Source organism: Cyclopterus lumpus, chromosome 3, assembly GCF_009769545.1.
Source record: "Cyclopterus lumpus isolate fCycLum1 chromosome 3, fCycLum1.pri, whole genome shotgun sequence".
Lineage (NCBI taxonomy): Eukaryota > Metazoa > Chordata > Actinopteri > Perciformes > Cyclopteridae > Cyclopterus > Cyclopterus lumpus.
The window spans coordinates 3,501,518-3,525,066 of record NC_046968.1 but is presented as its reverse complement, the minus strand read 5'-3'; the positions used below and the strand labels follow the sequence as shown (position 1 = coordinate 3,525,066).

At 41.2% G+C, this 23,549-nt stretch overlaps 1 protein-coding gene and 1 long non-coding RNA gene across 3 annotated transcripts in view; one reads left to right on the top strand and one right to left on the bottom strand.

Annotated features, from left to right (window-relative positions):
- Nucleotides 1-13,162: 13,162 nt before the first annotated feature.
- Nucleotides 13,163-23,549, top strand: part of LOC117727889 (NACHT, LRR and PYD domains-containing protein 12-like) — a 46,765-nt gene continuing 36,378 nt past the window's right edge. The window contains exons 1-6 of the mRNA XM_034528534.1: nt 13,163-13,187; nt 13,324-13,464; nt 15,079-15,228; nt 17,847-17,944; nt 18,620-20,408; nt 22,149-22,322. Of these exons, the coding sequence (XP_034384425.1) occupies nt 13,343-13,464; nt 15,079-15,228; nt 17,847-17,944; nt 18,620-20,408; nt 22,149-22,322 (2,333 nt within the window). The 5' untranslated portion in view covers nt 13,163-13,187; nt 13,324-13,342. The remainder of the gene's footprint in view (nt 13,188-13,323; nt 13,465-15,078; nt 15,229-17,846; nt 17,945-18,619; nt 20,409-22,148; nt 22,323-23,549) is intronic.
- LOC117727982 lies at nt 20,250-23,377 on the bottom strand. Of its 2 annotated transcripts, XR_004609080.1 has the most exons (4): nt 22,979-23,377; nt 22,447-22,531; nt 22,180-22,356; nt 20,250-20,334 (listed from the first exon to the last, which is right to left on the bottom strand). It is a non-coding gene; the product is annotated as an uncharacterized LOC117727982 (long non-coding RNA). The 2 variants fall into 2 exon arrangements; XR_004609079.1 differs by lacking the exon at nt 20,250-20,334 and having other exon boundaries at nt 21,611-22,356.

Genomic DNA, 23,549 nt, shown 5'->3' with positions numbered 1-23,549 from the left:
CTCGGACTTTCTGGTAGCCTCCCTCCCTGCTTTGAATTTAGATTTCCCACAGGATGGGCGTCCAGGTGCCTAATATAACAAGCATTACAACAACAACAAGTAATTACATCTTGTGCATTTTAAATCTTACAATCCACAACTAACTTTTGCACATAAAGAGAATGATATGACATGTATCACAGTAAAACTCACAGCTTTGACTTTGTCTCTAACCCGTTTTACAAATTCTTCGACATCTGTGTCCTAGGCAATGAAAGTCTCTTCAACATATGGGCATTCATCCGTCCTAGGAAGAAAAAAGCAGTGAGTGGATGAATATAGTATACTGTATAAAGAAAATGTCCATGTTGCTTTCTCGCAACTTACCCCCTACGATTGAATCAATACAATTTTCTGTTGCCGTCAAGAGACATTGCGACCATGTTATCTCCACAGGCAGGGCATGATAAATGGTCATCTCCAAGGAGTTTGTCAATCTCGTGCCGGCAATACGTCCACTCCAAGAAACTTCTTTGGAAATTCTCAGCAGATGTTATGCCAACCTAGTAAATATGAATGCATAATTAATGGCAAGATAGGTGTCAAAGATCCTGTGTTAACATGCATCAATTGCATAACGTGTGCATTCCATCTGCCAAATATATAATACAATACACATTGTTCAAATTTATCTAGAATGTACATTACCCTGCCAGCACGAACTGAGCGACTTTCCAGCATTCGAATGAAAGCGTGTCTACTCAGACCAGGTGCACTGATTTTAAGATCTTCATAGGTGAGAAACACATCGATGGCAAAGACTGTGTGAAAATCAATCGTTGTTTGTGCACTACTATAAATGTTGAAAGATAAGTTACCATTGATGTTGATGAAGATGACTTTTTGTCCACCACTGACCGACTTTTTTTTGCATCACAGCTGCAAATCTTTTTGGGCAGAGCAAATGGCAGGAGACGAACTATGTAAAAGATAAAGGGATAATAGTTAGTGCAGGTACATCATACAATAGGACAGGATTGAAAATATTCCATAAAAGAATTATATATACTTTCTTCACACAGTGATAGCTCACCACTAGCTTCTTTAGCAATGATACTGGTTGGAGGAAGGGCTTTGTAACTGCCCCTACAAGTAAGCACCTGTTGTGCAAACTGTATTGTGATGTACAGTAACATCACATTTGGAGCAAAGCATTTGTTTGGGACGGCAGTCTGTGCAACAGCTCACTGCCTCTTTGAATTTGCACACTTGGCACAGTCCCTTTGGGACCTTCCCTGCCTCCAGCATGGCCTCAAGAAGCTGAGGTCTTGCTTTCTGCCATCTTTCATGGCATAAAGCCTGACGTACTGTCCATGTTCGACCATATGAGGCAGATGAGGCTTCAGCGGGATTTGAACCATGATCCTCTTCAACTGCTTCTAGCAGTTTTTGCAGTTCTTTTGTATGAAGGTCTTGAGAAATGAAAGTAATAGATGGGTAATAATCAGACAGATTCATAAAAGAACTTTGAGGTGGCTAATAACATTCAGTGTCATGTTGACCTATAATGTTTTAAGGAAACTCAATTATTCTTCAAAATTAAACTAAATAAAAAATAATTGAAATGATTTAAAAATAGAAATCTCTGCTAAAGGTTCAACAAACATATTATAGTATTACATACAGTATATTACATTATGATTAAGCTAAACATATTGTGATGATCAGTTATAGATCAGTAATGAATACTTATGAACTTTGAGTAGAAGCAAAACACCTTAATGAGTATGATTTGAATGGATTCAATAATCAAAATAAAAACGTCAATAGTATTTTGAGGGAATCTTACCAATCATATTGTGAGCCTCTTATACTTCAGAGGTGAATGTGCCTGCATAGCAACACATACAGGGAATTAATGTAAATATTATAGTTGAACTAAACTGTGACCTTTGACTCAATATTGGTTCCATGTTAACACGGTTCATTTAATACATAACCAATACTTAATTTTGTCTTTGTAATACAAGCTGTACTTAATATAACTCATAATTACTTTGACAGTGGAGGAAGTGAAGCAAGAGGTTGACACTGATAGAAGTGCTTACCTTCTGTACTTTCTGCAACATGTTCTGCAGAAGTACTAGGCTGCTGCGTCTGGCAAGATTTTTGTTTACGTTTGGAGTATGCTAGGAAGACAAGAATAGTCATTAAACATGTCATTAGAAAAAATCAAAGGAATAACAGTGACACAGTATGTTTTGTAATACATACTTTTGGAGGAACTGCGACTCTGTATAATCAGCCGGCCAAATTGGTCTAGTTTTCGCCATCTTACTGCAGGCATTTTACGGCCCTATTCAGCATGTTGATGAAAACATTGTCACTTCACCACTCCAATACAATTGTTAACACCAGTTACATCACAGTATGAAGAATGCCAAATATTGAAATATAGCTTTTGGTAAGTAGCAATTACCTCTTCCATTTTGTGTTTGGGACTGAGTCCAGCTTCATCATTTGACTGGGTATCAAGCCTGCTGCTCAGTTCAGCACTCATTTCGGAGATTCTCAAAATGTCTTCCTCATCTGATTGGTTATCAAGCCTGCTGCTCAGTTCAGCACTCATTTCGGAGAATCTCAACATGTCTTCATCAGACTCTTCCGCCATTACGTTGACATCGATCCTTCGTTTCCCAGCCATGGTTCTCTGGTATCTGTTGGTATCGCAAACAGATACTGTAGCCTATTTGACAAAGTTCTACTATTGGGCTGGCTGAAGACATGAGTTTATACGGATTGTAAATAGCAATTTAAGCAAATGTAACGCTAACAACATTATTTGTCTTATCTCCTCCCAGTACATTGGCCATTATAACAGCTAACGTGTAGGTTAGCTTAAATGTAAAAGGGCTTTGACAACAGATGTAAGGCTATGCTTTTCTTTTAGGCAGAGCTTTTTGACTCCAACAATACTTGCTACACAAGCCACATTTATTTTTACCAAACATACTTACCGGTGGATTCCCTTTGCAGTCAAAGATCGAGCCAAGAGATCGGTTCAGTGCCAGCGGGAAACATGGCGAGGACAAAATTCGGGACGTGACACGTAGTGACGCAATCTATCATAAATGCACTTCTGACAACCCGATAACTTCTAATTTATGTATGTGTGTGTGTGTGTGTTCTGTATGTGCTGCTATTGTTCACCTGAATATGTTGAATCCTTTTGTCAATAAAAAAAATTGTTTAACAGGAAGCCTAATGTGATATGCAGTTATACAACGTACAATGCACAACATTGAACATACCTCCAAAATACAAAAAGTATGAAACCCACCCACATCACTTTTAGAATGATAAAAAACCATCCACATACTGAAATCTGTGCAAAGAACCTTGGGCCAGTAAAAACTAGGGGTCCCAAAGTATGCAATTCAACATTCCAGTGTTAAAAACTACAACTTGAAACCAAATTATATTATAAATCTTTATCACACAGCAAACTGTCAATTTGTATAGAGTCATGGCAAAAACCTTGCCCCTCTGGCTCAGGCATGGATCGATTACTCAACGGGCCTTCCGGGAACAGGCGAGTCCAAGATGACAGGGGCCCCCTCTTCCTCCAACTACAACATGTAACTCAAAGCATCAAACTAACCAGTAGGAGCCTCATAACAACAAATAAACTTAAAACGGGTACAAAGAGACACAAAATAACGACAAAAGGCTAATCAACTAAAGGCTGCACTACAGCATAAGTTCAGTTGGAAGGCCATACTCTTGATAAATATGTCTCTCTACCTTCAGTTCATTCATGTTGCTGTTACGCACCCCTCCACCAATCCATCAGCTTCATCAACTCATCATTCTACCAGCCTCATCAGCACCACCACCATCATCACCACCATCTGCCAAGGACAAGGGCAGAATGCAACGTATCATTCGCTCTGCCGAGGGGGTGATTGGCTGCAATCTGCCGTCCCTTCAGGACTTGTTCTCTTCAAGGACCCTGAAGCGAGCAAGAGAGATTGTAGCTGACCGCTCTCACTCTGGACAACACCTGTTTGTGTCCCTTCCATCTGGCAGGAGGCTGAGGTCCATCAGGACCAAGACCTCACGCCACACAAACATCTTCTTCCTATCGCCAGTCAGGCTTATTAACAAAGCACGGGTCCCCAACTGGCTGACTCTGTCATCCCCAGGACAATGTCTAGCACTGTGTTCATATTGTCCTATCTCTCTTATTTGTCTTATTGTCCAATGTCATGATCCGCCCTCCGAGACAAATTCCTTGTATGTCCAACATACTTGGAAATAAATGGTTCTAATTCGGATTCTGATCTTCATCATCACCACCACAGGTCTGGACTCCACAGGGGGATTTATCTTGTTGCTGATTGGGGCAGACAGCCCTCAATTACTAATCTCCCCGTAGAGTCCAAGCGCCAAAGACTCTGAGACTTTATCATCACATATCAACTGTTAACAATGAACAATTATCTTTTCTTTATTCGACTGGTCTCTCCTGATTGAAATATATATAGTGCTCTCTGAAACTATGCGTGGGGTGACTTGTGCCCAAGAAATGGGAAACTTAAAATGTTGCCGTAGACCTACACATTAAATACTTCATTGGAAAGGTCTCAACCTGCAAAGGGACATATGTCAGTATGAACATTGTACATGGCTGTTGCGTTGAAATATTGACCTTTAAACCTTGACCTTTTTGCATAGCCAAAGGCTTATAAATCAGCACCAAAATGGACTACGGACATGGATCCAACTGTTATAGAGAACTATTGACCTCAGCTGTCGTATGAGTATGGACAACACCTGGGGGTGCAGACCATGATGGTCAAGCTATGGTAGTAAGCATAGTAAATATTCAAGTAAATATTCACCCATTTAACAATTATATATTTGAAATCTAATCTGCACTGTAGTCACTTTGGACTCTGAACTCTACCCCCCTCTGACCCCCATTACATTACACCACTCTATCATGCACCTCAGTCACTTTGATACAATCTGTTTGCACTCAAGTAAATATGCACTGAATATTTGCACTAACAACCCTAGATAGTTTCCATTTATAGTAGTCTCCGTTTATATTCTGCACTATTTAATGTTAATTTCATCTGTATTTGTATTGTATAATCTGTATTTATTGTTCTACTCTGTTGCACTTCTGGTTAGATGCCAAACTGCATTTCGTATGCTCTGTACATGTGCAATGACAATAAAATGTAATCTAATCTAATCTAATCAAATTGCACAAATGTGTTTATTACCCATTTGAACTCATCTGTGTATTCTCAATTCAGTATTTACAACTTCCAATTTTAGGAAATAGACTATTTTAGTAAAAAACTACAATTCCCTAGAGTTGCACATTGCATCTCGATACAATGGACTCCATAGTTGTAGTTCAACTGTTTTAAAAAAAAAATACCGCAGAGTGGTCCGGAGCCGTTTCATGTGTGGGTATTGTGGGTAATGTAGTCTTCTTTTCCAAACATGACGAAAACTGCTTTATTTCCATAATAAAATGACAAATGATTGAATCAGATAACGTTAACGTTAACCTATAATATTGTCAAGTTATCAAGGATGCTTTCGTGTTTTAGTGTCGAGTGATGAAGTGGTGACACTATGCACAGATGATTCAAATGAACTTAACCCACGTTGGTTTAAGACCGTCCATAACAACTACAGCAGGAACGGAGAGAAAGCGTTGCGTTCCATTCTTGAGAGACCTGAAATAATCTTCGCAATGACTAACAAGCTAAAGGTTATATACATTCACTGAACACATGTTACACCAATCAAAATGCACATATTTTGCTACAAACTATATTAAAAATATTGCATTTGGCATAGGAAAAAAGGAAATTACATTTTAGTTCTGGGGGAACGTAATCTTTGGGATACAATGTTGGAAAAAAGGTACGGCTCAGGTACGAGCCAATCATAGGTAGGAGCGGATTAAATATCGCGGGATTTCTACATTCATCACTTTGGCGCTGTGCAATTCTGGCGCGGACTTAAAGCCCGGTAACTTCAATGGACTGGCTGGACTTCATTGGAAAAGACAACCTCTACTCTGAAGAACCAGAATGGGTAAGACGTGTATTTATTACCTGTAATAAATACACGTCTTACACCATAGACAATAGGTACACATGGGCATCATGTGTGGTGTAAGGTCATTAAAAATCAGGATTACATACATTTACTGAACTTGTTCTAAACTATAATTGGTCCTTATTTGCTTCATGCCTTGGTACAGAAGTTGTATTTAAGACGATAGGGTTAGTGTACATTTAACGTTATCTCTCAATAAAGATTAATGGTACACTATCCAACGGTACTGACAATATTATAGGCTAAACTACAATGCCTCTGCTAACAATTGACAATCTCCATGTTTCACGATATAATCTGACTCATGTTTTAAAGGTCTGTCAATAACTAACTGTTTACTTCATCCTTTTGCAGACAAGAAGGTGACATGCAATGTAAAAAGATGTGTGTCATGCAAAGACAATATTTATGTTGACTGCAAAAAGTGTCCTAAATGTAAGGCCCAACAGCCACACAAGGACAGACTGGTAAAGGAGAGGAAGAAGTTTGCAGCTGAGGAAAAGGAGTGGAAAGAAAGAGTAAAAAAAAAACGGCAATGCCACACATGTGTTAGACTCCAGCCTCAAAATGGTAAGTACACACGGTAACACAATTAGAAATACTACAGAGATGATTTACTTTGTTTCACCGTTTGTAACAGTCACCTGTTTCATCAATCAAGGAATAATAGTCATTGCTCAATAATGTGACTTATAACAATTTTGATTCTGATTTCATTTGTTTTTTGATTTTGGGCCAGTTTGTACGTTTAACACATTTATATCATATTGAATGGCCTTAAAATCAATTTGAAGGCATATTGAAAGTGACATTGACAGTGTAATCATAGTTAAATATAATAATACAATTACTACAATATACTATCTATTTAATTGTGTTGTTAAAGCACATGGATCTTCATACTTTTCTGCATTGACTTATTTAACTTTCAGTTGGACCGGCTGCTGCATTGGGATACTTTCCTCTTCTGCTTTTGGGGAACAAACGCAGAAACGGCTACACGACTGATGTCCTCACCAGCATGCAAATGAAGCTGGATGACAGATTGGAGGAGAACCTTAAAGATATTTTTTCAAAAATTGTAAAGTGTGAGTATTTCAGTCACTGTATTGATGATGTAATGGAATGTTTCAAGACTGTCTATTTATTTGTTTGAAAATCTAATATTTGATATTATTATTTTGTCTTTATTACAGTGCACTTCAAAAGGCCACATTCAGAAACCAGAGAAGATTGCAGGACAGAGCAAGGTACTAGTGGACACTTGTTACCGTAACCTGTTATGTTGGACAATTAATGCACTCTTTTAGAAACCGGTTCAAATAAAAACTTGGCGTAATCAGAAATTAGCTTGTTAATTAGGAGTATCTGATGATTGTAATGAAGTCAGTCCCTATAATTTGTGCATTTCTTTTCATTGAAGCGTCCACAGAAACTGAATATGTGGTGCTTGATCTCTTTCCTGTGCCTGTGGATGATGCCAATTTGGTTGAAGAGACCAGTACAAATACAGAGAAATTAGGAGAGAAATGTACTTCTTATTGCCACTGACGCAACAATGATTTCAAAACTAACATATTTTAGATTATAATCATATTGGAGGACTGGTGAAGTTCAATGTATTCTTCTGTCTCTGACGTTCTATAGAAAGTCACAATGTGGAAGTGGAGAAAAAAAAAAGAAAAGCACTTCTGGGGAAGAAGCTGGACTAGGTTTGTTCAGGGCACTAACATTTTGATTGCATTCTTACACAACCTTTGCCCACTGTTATTGTTACTGTATTCAAAAACACACAAATAGTGTGTTGTTGAATACTATCTGAACTCCTCTTTATGATTGACACAGCATATATTATTGATACTTAATTTGTACTCTACTTCTGCTTAAGGGTCACAGAAGACACTGATAACTTATCTTTGGGAGGCATGAGCAAAGATAATGGCACAAGGTCCAAGAGCTCAAATGGGAAGAAAAAAACTCATAACACAGGTGTGTTTGAAACAGATTGTCTTAGTTTCTTACATACATGTATTTACCAACTGCAGTTTTTGTTTGTGAAATGTTACTTTCTGATGTGACACTGAATAATGTTTTCCAAATTGGGGAAGCCAGCACATTCAAGGCAGACTAATCAAATAGAATTGTTGCTTACTGACAGTGTAAAAGGTAGTTTATATGGCACCACAGTGAACATGTTTAAGTTTGTGATGTTACTTTCGGATTTTAGCCCTGACAAACATATTTTAGGTTATAATCCTATATTTCTTCTTCTATCGCTGATATACAGAAAGTCACAGCAATAATGTCAGCAAGGAAGACAAGAAGGACAAGCAAGGAAGAGAACAAGAAGGCACTTCTGTCGAAGGACCTGGACTAGGTTTGTTATGCCATTTGTAAATAAAGTTTAAAACAGATACTATGGTATTAACTATGTGTTAGGGAATGCAGACGTTTTTCCTAAACTGTTCTAAAGTTGTTGAAAATTAGAATGTCAGAAAAAAATTAGCAGTGCGCATTAAGAATGTTTGGTCTTAAAATGTTGCCTTATCTCCCACGTGCCTTTAAGGCTGCTCAATTAATCGAATTTTAATCGTGATCACGATTTTGGCTGCCATGATTAAACAAGCATGATCGTCCGCGATATTGGGGTTTAAAATGCTGCTCTGCCACACATCAAATCAAACGCATTAGAGTTGTGTCTGCGCCGCATAGCAAGACAACTAACGTGTTCAACCACCTGAACAATCACCACAAACCACAGTATGACAAACACATGAAGGCTAAAGCTAACACTACCTCACTGAACCTCCGTCCATGTCCAACGTCAACACAGAAAACCATAAACGTGACCCTGCATAGCGCGACAGCGGATCATCCGCCTCCCAAAGACAAGCCCTTTATTTTGGGTAAACATTTTATTTATATTTTGCTTTAGGTGAATAAGAACCGTATATGTTTTATTGTGATGCAAAGATGTGTACATTACTGAAACGTAGCACAACATTTGAAAGTGAAAGCAGAGTTCTTGTTCATTTAAACGTGAAAGAGCATTACAAAGATGTCCCTAAAATTAATGAATAATCGTGATCTCAATATTGATCCAAAATAATCGTGATTAGGATTTTGGCCATAATCGAGCAGCCCTACGTGCCTGTTTGTATACAAGTTTGCAAAGACAACTTTCTCTGCTTGGATATACCACTTTAAAAGTTGTTAAAATCCATTGATATCATTTCTTTTTTGAATGATGGTTACATTAATTAAATCAAGGATTCAGCATATATGTTTGGGCACTTACTCTACACAAGTTGTTCCCTTTAGGTGTATTTGTCACTGAAGGCAAGAAGTGCAAAAGAAAATCTATTGATATTTTAACTTCATCCGACTGAGTGCACCTTTGTAGTTGTTACTGTTTCGCAATAATTCCACAACGGCTGCCAGACCCAAAAATATAACAATTTATTCCTTCATAGCTAAGATGTGTAACAGTGATACTGCAATACTCTGTATACAATGACTTAAAAACAAAGGAACAAGTAATGGGATTATCCATCTCACTTTGTAATCTACATAGGGGAAACGTGAAGAATGCAAAAAAAGATCCACTACAGGGTCCTTTCTCTCTTTGAAGATTGTTCGAAAATCAGAAGACAAAGTAAGTTTCATGCATCATTATAATGCATACAATGTATGTAAATATCGGGCAATCCGTGTCAAGACTAAATATCATGCAAAAGGTCAACAATCACCTGCACAATGTGTTGTATTACAGGTATTTCTTCAGTGGCGTCCCTGCAGAACATGGTAAATATCCAATAATGTTCTACCTACATTTGTGGTGAGAGGAAGGATTTGGTAAATAATCCACATTGGTAACCCAGAATGAATGGTGTTGGACAGGCTACCATTAAAGATTTGGCTTTCTTGTACAGGCTTGTCACCTCAACAATTCATACTTGAAGCAGGAGGCCAATTTCACAATGCAAAGCAGTTTACTTTCACAGGTTATTTTGTAGGTTTCTTTTGTAGTGTGTGTGCTCTGTAAAAAAACAAAAGGTAATAGACAAGATCAGAGACAAAATTAAAATTGGAAGACATAAGTGTTTGATGACAAACTGAGTGCCTGTGCAGGGCATTTCCCTTCACAGGCTGGAGTACTCTGTATTTCCACCCTGCTTCAGGTGGGATCATGTAACTATGAGTTTGGGACTTCTGACTGCAGGACCATAATAATAATTGTTTTAAATGTATTTGTTTAAACTCTTACTAGTGTTGATTCTTTATTTCCACTAGTAAAATGTGGTATTTGACAGGAATTCAAATAGATGTATATATAGTGATTCCTTCCAATAAATAAATATATATGATTTTCTATTCTTTTTATTAAGACACAGACCATTTAATGTGGCAGGGCATTATATAACCGGGCCATTCAATTTAAAGTAAGAACATACCATTACTGTTTTTATCATTTGTGTCTTATCCCCATCTCTTTTAAACCAGTGGAACTAAGTGGAACAATTCATGGGAGCCACTGTCCTGCCTTGAATCACTGGAGTTCAGCAACTGAGGTAAAATAACATGAATTAGGTAAATATAATACGTTGAATATAAAGCAGTAAGGGTCATTTTTAGAGACAATTAGGAGGTCAGGGGTCAGTCTGCAGAGTAATGTGTGTGTATGTGTGAAAAGATCTGTTAGTTTGCATGCATGTCAGTGGATGAGGAAGAGTAAATGACACATTCAAATGTGGTCTTCCTGCTTTCTTACAGGGCTGGATGAAGAAGATGGAGTGTCACCCAACCAAACTACTTAAACAAAATAAATGTTGATGTAAATCTGTCAGAATTTACTATAATTTATTCCTTAGAATTTCTGATTACAAATATTGAACACAGTGCTGTTGTTAATATACATTTTATGAATTGATAAAAGCACATTGTTAAAACATGTATTTTTTTCTTTAGCTCTGATCTTGATAGAGAGTTCATGTTTATCTTATATTGAAGAGTGAATTTGTAACAAATCTTCAGAAACATGTGCTTCAGATATAAATCATATTAATCTTGCAACCATTCATTAAAGCATTACACCCCCTACTTGGGAAAATGTATCCTAAATGGCTCTAAAGTTGTTGAAATTGAATACTGGTGGATTTCAAATATTTAAGCAAAATACTGTCAGTCTTGCAACCTGTGTTCAAGAATGAAGCTGTAGTTTCAATGCAGACACACGTGGGGTCGCTGTTCTGTCTGGTTCGTGAAGTCATGCATTGTGTGCTCCTTTACGTACAAGAGCAGCGAAGAAGAAAACGAGGTGGAGTGACGTACTTCCTGTCCTACAAGAAAGTATTCCGAAATAAACAAGCCAAGAAAATAAATATATCTGCAAAGTGCGATAGTGTGGTGATCTATGCAGAAAAAAGTGCGCCCGTTATACAGTCTCTGGTGCAACAGATGGTCAAAAGCTGCAAAAGGGAGCTTGCACTAACGGAAATCCCATAAATACAAAACGCTGGCATGAGAACGTAAAATAAAAAGATGGTTAGACATAAAAACGCACCAAAACCCCTGTGATTAATTATCCATTAACCTGCATAATAGTTAGTCCAATGCATTTGGTTGAAAATTAAACGCTAGCAGGATAACGTGAACACGGAAACGCACGTAGGGAAACCACCTATTCGTCTTAATGTGGGGTATCCCTACGAGCCTCCCTCGTGTGACCTTCAACCTTATTACGTATGAGGTCACTTGGGAATCCCCATTGTAGGAAAGTTGTATGAATCAGTTTAGGTGAAAAAAACTACAGTTACGGAAAACACGGACAATTCATATCAATGGCAGACGCGGGCGATACAAGATATACGGGAATTATATTAAACCATTCATTAAAATAAGTAATGTACTTCATAAAACCCTAGAACACTAACATCGGGTATTTTTCCAAGGTGGGCGTGTGTCCCTGATCCAACCCCTGGTCTTTTCAACAGTCACGTGTTTGGGTGATTTTTTCCCTGACGTCAGTGATAGCGGTTAATAATAACAATGCATATTTAAGATATTTTCGGGTGGACTGTGCCTTCCCCGGGCAAGGCTCACATGTCCCAGCAACGGATGGACCAAAGAGCAAGTTCATAGCTCCATTATTTCTTTTTAAATCATGTTTTATTACCGATTCCCAAATTATTTCCCCGATTTTTCTGCTTTTTACAGGATACCTGTTATTTTGTTTTATGAGAAGTAAGCACGCCTGTCATAATAGGCAGACGATATAACATACACGATAATAATAAATAAGACTAGAATACGCCTTCTCCAATTAAAAACAGCATTGTAGGAAAGCGAGAAAAAAACTGGTAAAGATACGTTGATTAGAAACGTAATTCTAATACGTCGAAAACAAAGGTAATCTGGAGAGAAATACGTTTCAGTCAAACGTTATTGCAAATTACATTTTAGTTCTGGGGGAACGTAAACTTTGGGATACAGGGTTGCTTATGGTCATGAGCTTTGTGGCGGCGGGGCGTGGTTAGGCTCAGCTGCAGAGAGGAATGGGGGAGTGCGCTCAGGGAATGGTGCCAGGTGGAGGCCTTATTGACCTCAGCTGGGGCTAATGATGATTTTGCTCCTTTATGAACAGCAGTAGGGACTAAGGAGAGCTGGCTGGACAGAGCACAACGGAGACCGCATCTATCACAAATAAATAAAGTTCACTGAAAAGTTCACGTCTCCAGTGTCTCTGTGCTAGGGGGGTACCACCCACGGTAACACACACTTGTTACAAGCTTCATGTAGAGAGGGTGGAGGAGCTCCACCTTAGAGATACATAGGGGAACTCAGACATCAGTAGAGCTGCTGCTCCTTTGAATAGGGCCAGCTGAGGTCACACACACACACAAACTTCTACATGAACTCACCTGATTTCCTGTAAATGAAGAGGGGCGGAGCCACAGTGACCATGTGATCCAGGTAGTGAACTTTGAAGTGTTCAGTCATAGAGTTCAGACTTCACTTAGAGTTGGCGGAGCAGAAGGAGAGAAGCTAAAGGCTGAAGCAGAGTGAGTGTGAGTGTGTGTGTTTGTCTGTATGTGAGTGTGTGTGTGTGTTAGTGTGTGTCTGTGTGTGTTTCTTACTATTCTCTCCATTTTGATTATTGTGCCGTGAGCTCAGTCAGTGTTCCTGTTTAACTCCCAGACTGACTTCAGATCAGAAGATGAGTGGTTATGAGGAGGACAGATCAGAGTCTCTGCTCTCCGGCTGTCAGTCTATGAAGAATGATCGGTCCAAAGATCAACCTCTGAATTTCAGTCCTGAATGTGGACCCTCAGACTCAAAGTAAGAGAACTTCTGATAACTAGTTCATAGGACTGATGTTCAGTTACTGACAATGTTTTCTGATGATTTGTGTTTACTAAAGTTTATTTTCCAACTAAAATGAGACAATCTTTGTGTGACACATTTTGTATCATCTTCGTCTTCGTATCAGTGTCAGTCACATATAAAAGCTGTGATGTAATCCAAGAGGACTAATACACACTTGTAAACGTCCCAGTCCATCCCTGTTGGCAGAAAAGGGAATGGCATGCTTGGACCTGAATCTGAGACACCCCCTTTACATGCTACATGCTGTATGCCATTTAAATGTTTCATATACATTATAATTAAGGTCATTGGTCATATTGCAGAATGTGCTGTGAGGCATATGACCTTTTGGTGTGTGCGTTGTGTGTTTTGCCCGTTAAGACTCGATGGAGCAAGATGTGGAGCAACTCTTTTTCTGACCACAGGTTGTAGGCTGTATTCCTGTTATTATTTCACTATGTGTATTGTTGTGCCTGTCCATGACTTGTTAAATACAAATGTATGTACCTTGAGCGAAATCTGTTGTGGTGTGATTGCCGATACTAAATATTGTGCTTTTGGGGAATGTACCTTGGAGGGTTCAATATATAAGTGTGTTTAGGGTTATTATCCTCTATACTTGAGCCCTGTGTGCGGTTGACTTTAAATGACAAATAATGACTCCAACCCTGAAGTAATTATTGTTAGACCTCGACCTAGCTGTCACCCCAAGCAACCAGTCATTACCGTTACAGTATAATCCGATCTGCAGCTGTATGTCTTGGACATGAAGAGAGGAGCAGAGCTGCCAACTGATCTCCACATGGTGGTGAGTTGGATCAGATGGTGGGGGTGGTCAACGGACAGACCTGGTAAACCCAAACGTGTGGTGAGGGTGAACTGGGAACGTCTGGTAGAGCCTCCTGACCGCAAGGTCTCCAACTCCCACCTCCAGAAGGAGGCTGGGGACATGGAGTCTGAGTGGGCCTCCATGTTCAAAGCCTCCATTGTGGAGCGAACGTCAACTGAAAGATGATCAAACAAAATGTAATAAATACAAGTGACCAAATATTATCTAATAAACTTCTTAAAGGAACTGCTCTTACAACCCATAGGGTGCAAAGTATTCAAAGTCTCAATTTACCACGTGCCTGACATACTGAGAGCAGATAAGACTCTTCACACATAAAATGTTTTGTGATCTCACCTTTTCTATTTTACGAGCATCTATATTTATGAGGGAAACAGAGACACATCCAATAGTTAATAAACAACTTAAAGAAACGTGATGCAAAATAACAAGTACTTTAATTAATTAAACTTTCTTTTTAGTTACATAATTGAAAGCAGGGCTATCTCCAAACTGGAGTGAACCTTGAAGTGTTCAGTCATAGAGTTCAGACTTCACTTGGAGTCAACGGAGCAGAAGGAGAGAAGCTGAAGACTGAAGCAGAGTGTGTGTGTGTGTGTGTGTGAGTGTGTGTGTTTGTGTCTGTGTGTGTGTGAATATGTGTGTGTGTTAGTGTGTGTCTGTGTGTGTTACTTACTATTCTCTCCATTTTGATTCTTGTTCTGTGAGCTCACTCAGTGTTCCTGTTTAACTCTCAGACTGACTTCAGATCAGAAGATGAGTGGTTATGAGGAGGAAGAGGAGGACAGATCAGAGTCTCTGATCTCCGGCTGTCAGTCTATGAAGAGTGATCGGTCCAAAGATCAACCTCTGAATTTCAGTCCTGAATGTGGACCCTCAGACTCAAAGTAAGAGAACTTCTGATAACTAGTTCATAGGACTGATGTTCAGTTACTGACAATGTTTTCTGATGATTTGTGTTTACTAAAGTTTATTTTCCAACTAAAATGAGACAATCTTTGTGTGACACATTTTGTATCATCTTCGTCTTCGTATCAGTGTCAGTCACATATAAAAGCTGTGATGTAATCCAAGAGGACTAATACACACTTGTAAACGTCCCAGTCCATCCCTGTTGGCAGAAAAGGGAATGACGTGCTTGGACCTGAATCTGAGACACCCCCTTTACATGCTACATGCTGTATGCCATTTATATGTTTAATATACATTATAATTAAGGTCATTGGTCATATTGCAGAATGTGCTGTGAGGCATATGACCTTTTGATGTGTGCATTGTGTATTTTGCCCATTAAGACTCGATGGAGCAGGATGTGGAGCAACTCTTTTTCTGACCACAGGTTGTAGACTGTATTCCTGTTTTTATTTTCATCAGGTCAGTTTTTGATAGTCCATCATTGCATATGGTTTTATTTTGGTTTGGTGGAGTTTCACACACTCCGAGCCTCGTCACTGTATAGCTGATCAAGGAGAGTTGGGCCTGCTGAAGTGCATGTTGAAGTTCAACATGGAAGGTTTTTACTCTACTAAAATTTATTTACCTTTCGAGATCACCTCCGCTCCACTCACACCCCCTGCCATATTCACTTCTCACACTTTCCAGGAAGCACATTGGCATTAATCTGCTCATTGGGCTGAGCCATCTGTCTGTCGGTGTTGTAAGCGTGTCCAAGCCCCTTAATACACGTCGTCATCACTCAGCGTTCCCTGCTCCTCTGCCCTTTTGTGCCATGCAGCTCTGAATGGGGTTTCCTCCAGGGGTCACAACAGGGGGTCCTCTGTCCATGCTGGGGGGATACATTCCTAGGCAGCCATCTGCCTGTCTGCTGCTCCGAATACACATTCCCAAAGTTTACACATAGAGTTTCCTTCCTCCTATGTTTTGCAACCAACACCAAGACATTCTTTTATAATACAGTATATCATCAAATAAATTACATAGAGATATCCTTCAATAATATAGTAAACCATTAAACACTAATCTACACAGGGATATGCTGCGCTTACACCAAGCGCGTTGCACATTTATCGCGCAAGTAGATCCCATGCAAAGTCAATGCACATGACGCGAATGGTTTGATATAAATCACTGAGTAAAACCTATTTACACAAACCAACACGTATGCACGTCATTGCAGGTATTTGCCTGGTAAACGGGTGAAATGCTGATCAACCTACTGTGCTTGGTTCTGACTCCACCGCCACATTTCTGACCAATAAGAAAGACTTAAGTACTGTTGAGTTGTAGTGGATTTTATATACACTTGCACACATGTTAATTAATACAATTAATACATAAAGAAAGTTATGATAATTAATTTGAGGAATATTCTGAGGAATGTATTATAAAGCATAAGAGAGGATCACTGTTTTATTATTCTGTTTGTTGGTGACAAATGTAATGATTAACTGTATGATGCATGAGAATGAATGATGTTTTATTGTTTAGACAATAGTTAAAATGGATGCCGATTAAAACATGAGATGTTGCTTTTATTCTGAAGGCAGGATAATAGGTGAAAGGGAACTTCCTGTCCTTGACCGTAAGTGTGAGCTTTGACCCCCCCCCCCCCCCCAGTTTATCGATTAGCTTAGCGAACAGAATCGCGGCATTCTTTGAACTGGCCAATAGAACTAACCCTTAGGTGTGAATTCATTTGCATGACCTTACTAATAGCCAAGCATTTGTTCTGGAGTCAGAGTTCTTTGGTTCGGGATCTTGAGACAGCCCCGGGCTCTACGCTGCGCCTGGCTGAGAGTTGTGTTCATTTGTGTCTTTCGCAACCAGTTGTGAAAAGGGGGCGTGGCTTATCTCAGTGGCTTGTCTCGGTAAAAACAGTTATAAATTCCACTATCCACCACGGTCGAAATAACCACTAGTTCTGCTTTATACTCGTTGTGGATATCCCATAAACGTCGAAAAATCTAACGCCCTGGTGTTTGGGTTCATAACATCACCCGTAGGCTCACACAGCTCGGGGAATTTCACCGACTCCGTCTCGATAACTTCCGCTTCCAGCACTACCAAAGCAGCAGCAGCCCAACGGGCGGAGCATCTCAACGCTGATTGGCGCGTTGGAAGTTGAAATATTTCGCAATGCACAAAACGCGTCTATCGCAACTCCCGGCGAATATCGCAACCAAACGCGTCGAAAAGTTCGCAACACGTTTGGTGTGAACGGCCCTTTACAGTACTTAAGACTTAAAAGTCAGCTTTCACTCTGATTGGGACAAGACAATGCAGCCTCAGGCTGCACCACTTCTAACCTCAGTTCAAACCTAACTAACTCAAGCTGCAGGAAGTGCAGACTTTGTTATAAACAAAGTACAGACAGATCAGATCACTACATGTTTCATCAGGAAAGCAGCTCATTATTGTTTATGAAAGTACATTTTCATTCCAGACTGAACAGAAACGTAATAAAACTTTAACTGATTCGTCCAAATCTGGATGTTTTCATCACCAACCAACAAACCATGTTAGTAATAAAGAAATGTCTCCACAGTAAGAGAAAGGGAAAGAGGAGTCCTGTTCCTGAGGAGGAGCTGATGTCCAGAACCAGCACTGGACCGCAGCCAGCCAGTGAGAGCAGCAATGTACAAAGTAAGCTGTCCATGTCTCTGCTGATGTCTTCATGTCTGGAAACAGGAAGTGTGGTTCTCATACAGGAACTCTTGTTTAAGATCTGCTCCAGCAGACACTTCTGATCTGCATCAGTGTTCTTCTTTGAGAGACAATCTGAACCCAAAATACATAAATGTAGATTTTGTTTTGGTTTCATGATCGCGCCCCATCTTTGCATGAACCAATCAGAATGCTGTTAGTTCTTCACATGGTCTTCTTTACCCCATCTTTGCATGAACCAATCAGAATGCTGTTAGTTCTTCACATGGTCTTCTTTACTCAGTCTGTGTGGATCCAGTTCATGAATACATGCATTTCCACTGCAGCCTCAGCAGGAAAAACCCAGCTGAGCTGTTGTGGTTCTGTTTGGTATCATGGTCTAACAGCACCATGACGGAGACGGTCTCCTCTCTCAAACCAAAACCACGTCTGTAGCTTCACTGACTGGATCAACAGGTGTCACGGCTGGTGACCAAAGAGAAAGCTCTCTGTGTTCACATCTCACCACTGTTGTAGCTTTAAACTGGATCAAACTGAAAGTTACCTCATCTGTACCTTCAGATATCGGCCTGATTTTATTGTTTACTGATTGTTTTAGTCAAATCAATATCATATCTTCTTCATATGTTCTCTCTTGTGTCTCTGGTTCAGCAGATTCTGGTCTACAGGAGGTTTTAGATGAACATAAGATCAGTCTGAAGAAGAGATTTGAACGTGTGACTGAAGGAAGCGGTGAAAGAGGAAGTGGAACCCTCCTCAACAGCATCTACACGGAGCTCTACATCACAGAGGGACTGAGTGAAGAGGTTAATATCCAACATGAGGTGAGGCAGCTCGAGTCTGCTTCCAAGAAGAAGACCCTCCAAGACACTCCCATCAAGTGCCACGACATCTTCAAAGCCTCAGCTGACCAGCAGAGACGCATCAGAGTGGTTCTGACCAACGGCGTCGCTGGCGTTGGAAAAACCTTCTCGGTGCAGAAGTTCACTCTGGACTGGGCCGAGGGTTTGGAGAACCAGGATGTCGGTCTGGTGGTTGTGCTTTCGTTCAGGGAGCTGAACCTGATCAAAGATGAGCGGTACAGTCTTCTCGAGCTGCTCCATGTGTTCCATCCAACATTACAGAAGGTCCCAGCAGAGGAGCTCTCTGGCTGGAAGGTTCTGTTCATCTTTGATGGTCTGGATGAAAGTAGACTGGCTTTGGATTTTATCAACAATGAGGTTGTGTGTGATGTCACACAGAAGGCATCGGTCAACGTGCTGCTGACGAACCTCATCGAGCTGAATCTGCTTCCCTCGGCTCTCGTCTGGATAACTTCCAGACCTGCAGCAGCCAATCAGATCCCTCCTACTCATGTTGATAGGCTAACAGAAGTACGAGGCTTCACCGACCCCCAGAAGGACGAGTACTTCAGGAGGAGATTCAGTGATGAAGAGCTGTGCAGCACCATCATCTCACACATCAAGACATCCCGGAGCCTCCACATCATGTGTCTAATCCCAGTCTTCTGCTGGATCACTGCTACAGTTCTGGACCACATGTGGACTGCAGGCCAGAGAGGAGAGCTACCCAAGACCCTGACCGACATGTATTCACACTTCCTGCTGGTCCAGACAAAGAGGAAGAATCAGAAGTACCGTGAGGGACATGAGACGAGTCCTCAGGAGCTGATGGAGGCTGAAGGGGAAGTTCTTCTGAAGCTGGGAAGGCTGGCATTTGAAAATCTGGAGAAAGGAAACATCATGTTCTACCAAGAAGACCTGGAGCAGTGTGGTCTAGATGTCACAGAGGCCTCTGTGCTCACAGGAGTCTGTACAGAGATCTTCAGAAGAGAGAGTGTGATCTTCCAGAAAACTGTCTACTGCTTTGTTCACCTGAGTGTTCAAGAGTTCCTGGCTGCCGTCTACATGTTCCACTGTTTCACACACAGGGAGATAAAGGTACTGGAGGACTTCATGGGAGAAGACTACAAGCATTCGTCTCTGGGGAACTTCCTGAAGAGAGCCATGGAGAAATCCCTCAAAAGTGAAAATGGCCACCTGGACCTGTTAGTCCGCTTCCTTCATGGCCTCTCTCTGGAGTCCAACCAGAGAGTCTTAGGAGGCCTGCTGGGTCAGACAGACAACAGTCCAGAAACTATCCAGAGAGCTATCAACAACCTGAAGGAGATGAACAGTGATGAAATCTCTCCTGACAGAAGCATCAACATCTTCCACTGTCTGATGGAGATGAAGGACCTCTCAGTTCATCAGGAGATCCAGGAGTTCCTGAAGTCAGAGAATCGATCAGAAGAGAGACTCTCAGAGATCCACTGCTCAGCTCTGGCCCACATGCTGCAGATGTCAGAGGCAGTTCTGGATGAGTTTGACCTGAACAAGTACAACACATCAGAGGAGGGACGACGGAGACTGATTCCAGCTGTGAGGAACTGCAGAAAGGCTGAGTGAGTCCAGATGTGATTCACTTCATGAATCAGTGTAGATCAGTAGTTTAGTTCTTCTAATATAGAAACTATCACATTTAATAATATTAATAAAATAGTCTTCCAGTTGTTTGGTACGAACTAATAAGTCAGTTGTATTTTGTCTCAGATGTTCTTCTAGTTTCAAAAGCTACAAGTGAAAACATGTTGATGTTTCAGTTGGTTGTGTTTTCACTGTAAAGTTATTCTATTTATTTCTGATGATTGTTCTCTTTGATATTGATATGATTCTTCCTCCATTCATCTTCCTTTGGAGGATGGAGGCCACATGTAAACCTGATCAGGCCAACCCCTCTCAGGAGGACCAATGTTCATACTACTTCATAACCAGTGGGCTGTTATGATGTTAATAGAGTTAATAAGACAACATGTAGGAGGCAACACAAGCTCAGGAGGACCAATGTTCATACTACTTCATAACCAGTGGACTATAATGATGTCGTACTGAGGCCAGAAAAGAGTCCCACATGAAGAAGTAGACTACCTTATCGGACCCCGCCAGGGATATGGGTGTGATCCCTCCTCAAGTCTTCAGGCCCTGCCCCTTCTCAAGAGGACATGTTGGCCGGGTTTAAGAGTTCCTCAAAGTGCTCTTTCCACTGCCCAATGGAGCATGGGGTATGTTCTGCTTTCCCTTCCTGATCCGTCGGATGGTTTGCCAGAACTTTGAGGCCAACCACAAGTCCTTCTCCGTGCCTTCGCTGAACTCCTCCCATGCCCAAATTTTTGCATCCACGGCCACCACAGCTGCAGCCCTTCTGGCCTACCGGTATCTCTCAGCTGTTTCAGAAGACCCCTGGGGCAACCGACCACAGCTCAGAGTGGCCACGTCCACAATAGAGGCTTGGAACATGTTCCACTCAGATTCCATGTCCCCAACTTCCCTTGGGATGTGTGAGAAGTTCTTCCGGAGGTGGAAGTTTAATACCTCCCGGACAGGACCCTCCACTAGACGTTCCCAGTTCACCCTCACTCCACGTTTGGGCTTGCCAGGTCTTTCTAGCCGGCTCCCCCACCATCTGATCCAACTCACCACCGTGGTGTGTTCGATCAGTTGACAGCTCTGCTCCTCTCTTCACCCGAAAGTCTAAGACATACGGCCGCAGATCAGATGATACGACTACAAAGTCGATCATTGATCTCCGGCCTAAGGTGTTCTGGTACAAGGTACACTTATGAGCCACCTTATGCTCAAACATGGTGTTCGTTATAAACAAACCGGGGAGAGCACAGAATTCCAATAACACCGCTCGGGTTCAGATCGGGCAAGACGTTCCTCCAAATCACCCCCGCCAGGTTTCTCTGTCATTGCCCAGGTGAGCGTTGAAGTCTCCCAGGAGAACTATAGAGTCGGCAGGCGGCGCTCTTTCCAAGACCCCTCCCACGACTCAAAGAAGGCCGGATACTCTGAACTGCTGTTTAGTGCATAAGCACAAACAACAGTCAGAGACTTACTCTTAGGAGGCTCCTGAGTATCCCCACTCCCGCCCGGCACACATCACCAAGAAGAAAAGTCTGCAGACGAGAGATGAGTTCTTGTTTCATGTGAAACAAGAACTCCTCTCACTGTTTTTCACAGTGAGATGAGATCAGCTGAACCACTGATGTGAATAGCTAATGTTCATCAATACAGGAATCAGGAAGTCAATATTAAATGTCCTCTTTCATCATAACATTTTGTTATATTTTGTGTCATTACAGACTTTCTATCTGTCGACTCTCAGAGACTCACTTTGAAGTTGTGGCCTCAGCCCTGAAGTCCAACCCCTCCAATCTGAGAGAACTGGACCTGAGTCATATCAACCTGCCGGATTCAGGACTGAAGCTGCTGTCTGCTGGACTGGAGAGTCTTCACTGTAGACTGGAGGTTCTGAGGTCAGTTCACTCACTGGAAGGTTTCAGGATGTCCCTGAAAACAAAAGCAGAATATATGTTAGAGCAACAGAACGTAGAGAAATTATGTGATTGACAGGAGAGTGTTTAGCTTCCACAGACTCACATGGTGGTCCATCAGTCAGTGAAGGTGATGTCAGTCCTGATGAGGCTGAGAGTGTGTGAGGGAGATGAAGGAAGAGGATGAAGATCTGATGACAGCAGATAGAAAAGACTTGAATGAGCTCCATGAAGGGGAAGTTGTGAACTGCGATGCTCTTCATGCCACCAGACACTGATGAGGCTGCTACAGAGACAACCACACAGCTGCTGTGGTGAGATGAAACCAGAGCTCAGAGTAATAACCAGCAGAACAACACCGGCCCAAAGGCCTCAACAAAGCAGGCTTTTAGGACACAAGCTGGAGAACACAAAGGTCTCTGTTGTGATGACTAGAACAAGATGTCAGCTGAGAGCAGTCAGTGCTAGTGGCTCTTCAACAAGTGGATGACATCATCACACTACAGATGTAGAACGTTCTATCTTATTTAACTTGACTTCTTGACAGCAGGTCTACCTGTTATTCTGTGTAGTTGTTCAGCTTAATTATCTACTTCATTGGATTACAATACTGCATGATCAGAATGTAAATTTCCTACTGAGTCGACGCTGGATGGAAGGGTCATTTGATGTTGGTCGGGGGTCCGGACGAGACACCCAACTCCTCCTGCCAGGAATAGAAATCCGTCTGAAATCCTCCAGACTCCGTACAGAGTCACAGAAAACAGTGTCCTTCTAATCATTGTGGTTTCAGCAGGGGGGATCCATGAAACTCCGTCAGCCAAGTCCTGACCAAGATCGGTATCTTTTGTGCCGTGAGCAGAGACCGAGTCCTTCTACTGCTGGTCCTGGACGATGTCCTCAGTTGTGCCTCTCACAATGTCCAACGCAGGAATCCCCACACGATACTTCGAGTATCTCTTTTTATCATCAGTTCCTATTCCCCCCTCCTTTACCTACTCCCATCTTTAGCTTAGTTTCATCATACTTTATTAACACTTAAACACTTACTCATAAAGAATTAGAAAAAGAGGAACTTGTTCTACTTCACTCTTGGTGCAACCCGGCCCTTCCTGAGCCGACCGTGTGTGGAAACCTCTTACCGGTTTCCACCTGCTCATTCCTTCCAATGAATCAAAATCATCAGTACATATTATTCCTTGGTTATTA